Source organism: Lontra canadensis, unplaced genomic scaffold (assembly GCF_010015895.1).
Source record: "Lontra canadensis isolate GAN:19392208 unplaced genomic scaffold, GSC_riverotter_1.0 scaffold25, whole genome shotgun sequence".
In the NCBI taxonomy this organism is placed as follows: domain Eukaryota; kingdom Metazoa; phylum Chordata; class Mammalia; order Carnivora; family Mustelidae; genus Lontra; species Lontra canadensis.
Genome location: NW_022631019.1, coordinates 17,182,221 through 17,190,037, shown reverse-complemented (window position 1 = coordinate 17,190,037; position 7,817 = coordinate 17,182,221). Strand labels below are relative to the sequence as shown.

At 45.4% G+C, this 7,817-nt stretch overlaps 1 protein-coding gene across 1 annotated transcript; it reads left to right on the top strand.

Moving 5' to 3' along the window:
- The first annotated feature begins 1,366 nt into the window (after nt 1-1,366).
- LOC116871348 (RNA transcription, translation and transport factor protein-like) lies at nt 1,367-4,558 on the top strand. Its single transcript, XM_032864034.1, is given in 5 exon segments — nt 1,367-1,408; nt 3,668-3,953; nt 4,173-4,311; nt 4,349-4,437; nt 4,440-4,558. Coding segments are annotated over 5 exon segments (675 nt in total).
- Nucleotides 4,559-7,817: the final 3,259 nt, after the last annotated feature.

Sequence of the window (7,817 nt, the reverse complement as noted above, 5' to 3'; positions counted from 1 at the left end):
TCTGCTCAGCAGGGAGCCTGCTTCCTCCTCTCTCTCTGGCTGCTTCTCTGCCTACGTGTGATCTCCATCTGTCAAATAAATAAATAAAATCTTTATAAAAATAATAATAATAATAATAATAATAATTGATTGTGCCTGTGTGCGGAAGCCTCCATGAGACCCCAGTAGCAGAGGATTTGGAGAGCTTCCAAGTGGGTGAACTCTCCCACCTCCATAGGGACAGACGCTCTAGTGCTCCGGATCCTCCCAGACCTCACCCTATTTTTTCATGTGGCTATTCATCTGTATCCTTTATCATATCCTTTAATAAACTGGTAAGTGTTTCCTTAACTTCTGTGAGGTATTCTAGCAAAAATCAAATCCAAGGAGAAAGAAGTCATGCAAACATCCAATCTGTAGCCAAGTCAGACAGAAGATGTAGGTAACTTGAGGACTTACACTTTGGGGTGGCATTTGAAGTCGGGGGTAGTCCCTTGGGACTGAACTCTTAACCTGTGGGATCTGACACTATCTCTAGGTAGACAGTCTCAGAAGTGAGGTAAACTGTAGGATACCCAGCTTGTGTCACAGAATTGCTTGGTTTTGGGAAAAAAAACCCACACATTCTTGACCAGAAGTGTCAGAAGTGTTCTCTGTGAAAGCAAAGGATAAGACTCTCAGGTTTTTCCAATACAGGCTTTCTGCTTTTTGAGTGTTCGTTTTCTTTGGGGGGCTCTCATGTCTATGTAAACGTCTGTGTGCTTTTCTTGTTTGTCTGTCTTGGTCAATTTAATTCTCAGATCCAGTCAGAAACCCAGATAGAATGGGGCAAAGTTTTGTCTCCCCTACAGAGCCTTTAGAGCTCCAGACCTGATTTTTATTTATTTATTTTTTAAAATAGATTCCACACTCAATGTGGCACTCAAACTTGGGACCCTGAGATCAAGAGGCAGATGTTATACTGACTGAGCCAGCTAGAGGCCCCGCTGATTTTTACCTCTGTATTCTGCCAATTGTCTTCTCAATTTAAAGGTCTTTGTCTTAAGACAATCCAAAATAATAGGTGAGGAGGGTTGGGGTAAGGAAGGAATTGCCCTTAATGTCCTCCTTGCTGGTAGACTTACTCCCTTGAACTGTCAGGTAATTCTTACAGAAAATCCTCTTGAAAGACCTGACCCTTTCTTGAAGGATTTTGCTAAAAAGGGCAAGAAATCACAGAAATTAAACAGAAAATTAAACAGAAACTAAGAGCATTAAAATGACATCAAGAGCCCACAGAATCTGTGTGAAACTAAAAAAAAAAAAAAATTCAAGATTAAGCATCCAAGATAAATATCTAAAACCAAAACCCTGGCCTCAGGAAGAAACTGCTGTTTCTGTTGCCGCCATGTTGCCTCATGCCATCATTGGCTCTGTGGCCAGCATCTCTGTTTGACTCCAACCACGACTGTGCCAGTTAATGCTGTACCTTCCAGTCAAGAACTCAAGTCAGCTTGCAACTACGGCAGCCCTGAAAGCCATTCACCTCTGCCACCACCCTTGCCAGGAAAATGGTGTCCACTCCAAGCCTTCTTCCTCAGATCCCTCCCTCCTGAATCAAAGTCTCACATGACTGGGTCTCACTGGCACAGAATAGTTCACGGGCCTGAAGCCTTACCACAAAAAGACATGGGAAATACCTTTCCGGGTGCCCCCTTGGGGAAATGGGACTCATGGGGCTGGAAATTCCCCACACAGTGAAAAGTGCTGAGAAGCCAGAAAACAAAGCGTCTAATACAAGGTTTACATGGGGCACTCGAGGGAGCAATCCTGTAGATGATGAACATGTATATCTGTAGTTCAGGAAAGCCAGGGAGCATAGAGATGGTGTCACGGGTTAAACTGTGTCCCTTACCCCCATATTCATATGTTGATGCCCTAACCTCTAGTACCTCCTTACGAATGTGTCCTTATTTGAAGATGGGGTGATCAAGTTAAAATGAGATAATTAGGGTGGCCCTAATCTAATATGACTGGTGTCTTTATAAAAAGGGGAAATTTCGACACAGGAGGAAGACCATATAAAATGAAGGCAGAGATCTACAAGCCAAGGAGCAACAAAGATAACCAGTGAGCCACCAGAAGCTAGGGAAGAAGGGTAGAACAGACTTTTCCTCACAACCCTCAGAAGGAACCAACCCCTCCATCTTAGACTTCGAGCTTCCAGAATACAAGACAACAAATTTCTGTTGTTTGAGCCACCCAGTCTGATGTTTGTTACTGCAGCCCTAGGAAACAAATACAGATTGTAGCGATGCAAAAGCATAGAACAGGGAAGGCCAGGGAGGACCAGTATCTGGGGGACTTAGTGAAGAGAAACCAGCTCTTCCTTTGTGATAAGAGGAGGAAAAGCTGGGCGTGGATTGTCTGAGACTGGATTCCTCTGAAGAGGATGCCTGTGCAGGGATTTACTAGGAAACGTTCCAGGGAACAACATGTAGGAAAGTGGAAAGAAGGAGCAGGAAGGAAAGGGGCAGAGCAAAAATGCCATGACAGCAAAGGGTCCTGAAGGGCAACTCGATGTGGGCTCACCCCTCAGGGGAGCTCTTACGCCTTAACGTTGTCCCAGTCTGAGGGTAAGCTTGCTGGAGTAGCTATCCTCCCAGGCCGCAAGTCAGAGGTTAAGGGCTGCCCTTTGGAAGTGGGGGATGAGGTTAAATTTCTAGCCATTTCTGGTTTTCTGCCGCAAAGGACTTTGGGTAGCCCGAGGGCAGTCCTCAGGCAGAGACAGGGGTGCTGGCTGGGCAGCGGAAGAACAGGGGGAGTTGGTGTGCTCTCAGGCCGTGAAAAAGTCCAAGGCTACACAGATACAGGTTGGGAGACCATTAAGACGTTGACACAAGAGAGGTTCTAGATCCCCTTCTGTTCTAATGAAGGGGGTTTCAAGTATGAAAGAGAAAACGGATCAGGAAACCACAGAAAGATCACCAGGCAACACTGAAGACCCAGCTGCGAGAGACCGTGACCTTGTTAGAGCAACAAACACCAACAGCAAGCAGGTGTGACAGGATAACCAGGAAAAGAGGAACTTAGAACAGAGAAAGTGAATAGAGACCCAGAGGGGGCCAGTGTCTGGCAGTTTTTGTTTGTTTGTTTGTTTGTTTGTTTGAAGATTTTATTTATTTATTTGAAAGAGAGAGAGAGGGGAGAAAAGTCAGCAGGAGAAGCAGACTCCCTGTCGAGCAGGGAGCCCTATGTGGGACTCGATCCTGGAACTCCAAGATCATGACCTGAGCTGAAGGCAGTCACTTAACCAACTGAGCCACCCAGGCACCCCAGTGTCTGGCAGTTTTAACCAATTTGAAGAACAGGTCTAATGGGAACAACTGGGTGGGAAAACAGAGAAGGGTGGGAAGGCGTGGTGCACATTTGAGAGTTAAGAAAGGAGTCCTGGGGAGTCAAGGCCCAGCGTGTGGCCACCGCAGTGGATACCATAGGTGGAGCAGAAGTGATGGTAACTGGAGTTGAGGAGGTCAAAGAACTAACAGGTCACACTTGCCATATCACTGACTGCCTGGGCTGCCCACTCCTCCTCATCTCTCCTCCCCCCCGCAGAAGCCCGGGGACCAGAGCAAGAACTCAGGACCAGGTCACAACCATGTCACAACCATGCTAGCCTCAACTGCAGCAAAGATGACACATGACTTAGAAACTTCATTATGTAACTCAAAGACTTTATTATTTAGCTTTACTATTTAGCTCACAGGAACTCAGACTCTACAAGACGGAAGACAGAAATAATTTAAGAAACATCCACAGCAGTGATGGGTCCAGTTTCTTTGAACAGTATCCCAGAGATGTTAACCATCCTTTCAAGATTCAAGATGGCCAAGAAGCAACAGACTGTCTCCTTGGTTTAGCCATTGGACTTGAGGATGGAGAGAATGCTGAAAACTATAAGGACTTGGTACCAGGTAATGCAAAACATATCGACGGTGAACAAAAAATGCAGAACCAGGGGTGCCTGGGTGGCTCAGTGGGTTAAAGCCTCTGCCTTCAGCTCAGATCATGATCCCAGGGTCCTGGGATCGAGCCCCGCATCGGTCTCTCTGCTCAGTGGGGAGCCTGCTTCTCTCTCTCTCTGCCTGCCTCTCTGCCTACTTGTGATCTCTGTCTGTCAAATAAATAAATAACATCTTTAACAAAATAAAAATAAAAAAATAAAAATTCAGAACCATCGATCAGTCTGGATGTAAATAACCCAGGTTTTCAGGCTGATGTGATGATTTTGGCTAAGCTTCTTTGGGAAGTCGTGGTGAGGACTCGGTCATGCTTAAGGCAATTTGCGTTTTTGTTCAAGAGCTCCTGAAGCATCTCGGAGGTCCTGGAGGGAGGATGCAGTTGCCAAAGCACTCAAACAAAAGGAGGGCTTTGTCTGGCGCCTTCACCAAGAATATCTCATAGCAGGAGATCCAGTCTTAAAGAAGCAGCTCAAATTCCACCATTGCCACACATTAAGGAGCTCAGGCCAAGGGTGGTGGCGGGGGGGACAGACCAAGACTGGGGAGACTGGGGAAAGCCGGAGGATGAACACTGTTAGGAGTTCAACTTCTCGCCTGCTTCATACAACCGGAAATCACGTACGCTCTGGCATATGCCTGGAAATCGAATGCCACATTTTCGAGGGAGGTTACCCGAAAGATTGATGATGTTCTAGGGATTGACCATCATTGCTTTTTCTTTAATAAAGTTCAGGAAACCGTGGACAAGAGAAAGGAACGGGATCCCCTGGGGGGACTCAGTTGGTTAGGTTTCTGACTCTTGATTTCGGCTCAGGTCACACTCTCAGAGTCCCACATTCAAGCCCCATGTCTCCCTCTCTTTCTGCCCCATCCCCCAGCTCACACTTTCACACTCTCTAAAATAAGTCGATAAATATTAAAAAGATAGAAAAAGGAACGAACAGGGTGGATGTGGGCTGGGTCATTGGCATGAACACTGAAGACTTGGAGGAAGGCTGAGATGCAGGTGCACAGCACAGCAACACTAAGGGAATAATTATCACTAACATTTACTGAGCGCTCCCCATGGGCCAGCGCTGTGCTGAGTGCCCCCACATGTCTCTATCCCATATCGCCTTTCTTCTCTTCCTTCGGGTCTCAGCTTAAGTGGCCCCTCCCATCTAGACCCCCTCCCCAACATTTGCCCTCTTTATTCTCTACCTCAAGCCCTTCATAAAATATACAACAATTTATAATTATTTTAGGCTGTCTACTTTCTAGCTGAATGAGTGTTGGATGCCAATAACCACTCGACAAGATGGTTGCTATTACTATCCCATTTTACACCTAAGAAAATAGAAGCTCAGGGGCGCTTGGGTGGTTCAATCAGTTGAGAGTCTGCCTTTGGCTCAGGTCATGATCTTGGGGTCCTGGTATATGGTCCTGCATCGGGCTCCCTGCTCAGTGGGGTGGTCTCCTTCTCCCTCTCCCTCTGCAGCTCTCCCTGCTTGTGCTCTCTCTCTCTTGTTCTCTCAAATAAATGAATAAAATCTTAAAAAAAAAAAAAAAAAGGAAAGAAAGAAAGAAAAGAAAATTGAAGCTCAGATATTAAGTTGCCCACGATCACATAGCTACATAGTGGCACACCCGAGGCTGGAGCCCAGGAATACGTGACTTCATAAGCCTACATTCTTGATGATTCCAGCTCCAAAAGATGAGCAGTGAGCAAGAGGAGATAACCAGGAAGTGGGGAGAGGACGGGGCCAAGCTGGGCATACTGGGTGATACAGTAGTTATAGGAACAAGGCCTTCATGCTAGAGATGGTTCAGAAGTAGCCCTCGGGAGGAAAGAGGTCTCCTAACTCACCTCCTGCCCCCAGGTGTTAGAGAAGCCGGCAATGAGGACGATCCTTTTGAAAGAGCTGCAGGGAAAACTTTTAGAGGGGCAGTCAAAACCCCACAGCTTAAAGGTTAAGTACCTGCCAAGCTAGATCCGGCTTCCTTCCGTGATTTCACAATACTCCACTGGGAGCAATCCATATTTTATTTCCCAAATGCATCTTGTATATTTCTCCCTCCAAGACTTGGAAGCTTGTCATTCTTCCCACCCCCAAATATATTCCCCATCTCTTCTTCACTCCCTCCTCTGCTGCGAGTCTACCTAATTTTCAAGTCATGGCCCAGGTTCAATTCCTCCACTCACCCTCTCCTAAAGACACCAGCCTCAATCAGCCTTGTGACTCTTTCTATTCTCAGAATGCCACTAGCCTGTGCCACTGACAGAGACCAACTAGCCTTCCTGGCGTCCCTGAAGCACCGAGCGGCATATTGCTTCCCACAGATCCATTTCCTGGCTGATACCTGGCTGTGGAGGAAAGGGAAAATGAGTTGGCAATGCATAGCTGGCTATTAATTGGAAGCCCAAGGCACTTATCGCCCCATATCTAGCTTCTAGCAGCCTCCCATAGGCCCCATTAAGTTTCTGCCTATTTGATTCTGAATTATAATTTGAAGCCATTTATCAGTTTTGCACAGCAAACTTCGAAGGAGTTCAGCTGGCCTCCAGAGACACTGTCCTCAGATTAATACCAAGCTAACAACCTAGCTGGGTGTATTAGTAAACTGTGTAGTTTGCCAGCTAATATCAAGTCAAAAACAGAAGCAAGCAAGAAGAGATCAGGGGCTGCTGCTCAACAGGGACCATTTCCCAAGAAAACTTCCAAGACACTGAAGTGCAAAGATCCAGAACTAAATAAATTTCTGCTTAGCCATCCTGAGTCTGTTCCTGACAAAGTTTAGAAGAAGCAAAGCAGCTATAAATCTTTCTCTGTGGAAGTTTTAAGACACGGCGCAGCATGGTAACTCCTATCCACAAAGAAAATAATTCATAAACACAAAGGGCAATTAGTCAAGAACGTGAAGACATGATTCTTTTTCCAGTTCTGCCCTGGATGATGCCCATTCCTTTCCCTCTCTGGATCTCAGTTTCCACACCTGAAAAATGAGGAAGTTGAGCCATATACCTCCAAGGGACCTTCCAACCATAAAATCTGTTAACTGCTTTCTGCTCTCCTTATTACAAAACATCCAATTATTCATTAAAAATCATCAATCATAGGCTATCCTCAGGGCCACCACATACAACTGTTCAGGTTGTACACTGAACAAATCCAGAGGTCATCATTCACATTATAGTCTGTGTAAACTATACCCTTGTGTTGGGTGGTGCACAACGTAAACACCCATACATCACGACCTTGATTACGCTCTTCAATCTTGTAAATATTTAATGTTTCACTTTTTATTTTCTTAATACCCATCATTTCCCAACCTTGGGTTCCTAGCAGCAGAGATAAAACTACGTTAATATCTGGTACTAAGCAAAGTATTCTTTCACAGATTAACTCTTACTTATGGACCAGAACTGAGGACAGTAACATTAATACACTCTATTTATTGGTCCCCTACCATGTGCAAGACATTTACATCTATTACTACATATACATATTTAATCCTTATGAAATCCTATGAAGTATAAATTATCATCTCGATCCTTGGATTAAGTAAAGGAGATTAAGTAAACTGCCCAGGGTTCATAACCATAGCTAGAAAGGGGCTGGGACAAGGATTCGCACCCACCCCTGAGTCCAAAGTTCATCCTCTTTTAATTCCACTATCCATTTCACCCTATATGCTCTGGAACCCTGCCCTGCACTCTGCCACAAACCTGATGGTGTTGTGACATCAGTGAACAAATGCAAGTAATTAGAATATTCAGTTAACTGGAAACAGCAGTAACGGAGCATAACCACACTGGAATAGAAAGCCAGCACTCTCCAATTTCCGTCGTGATGTTGT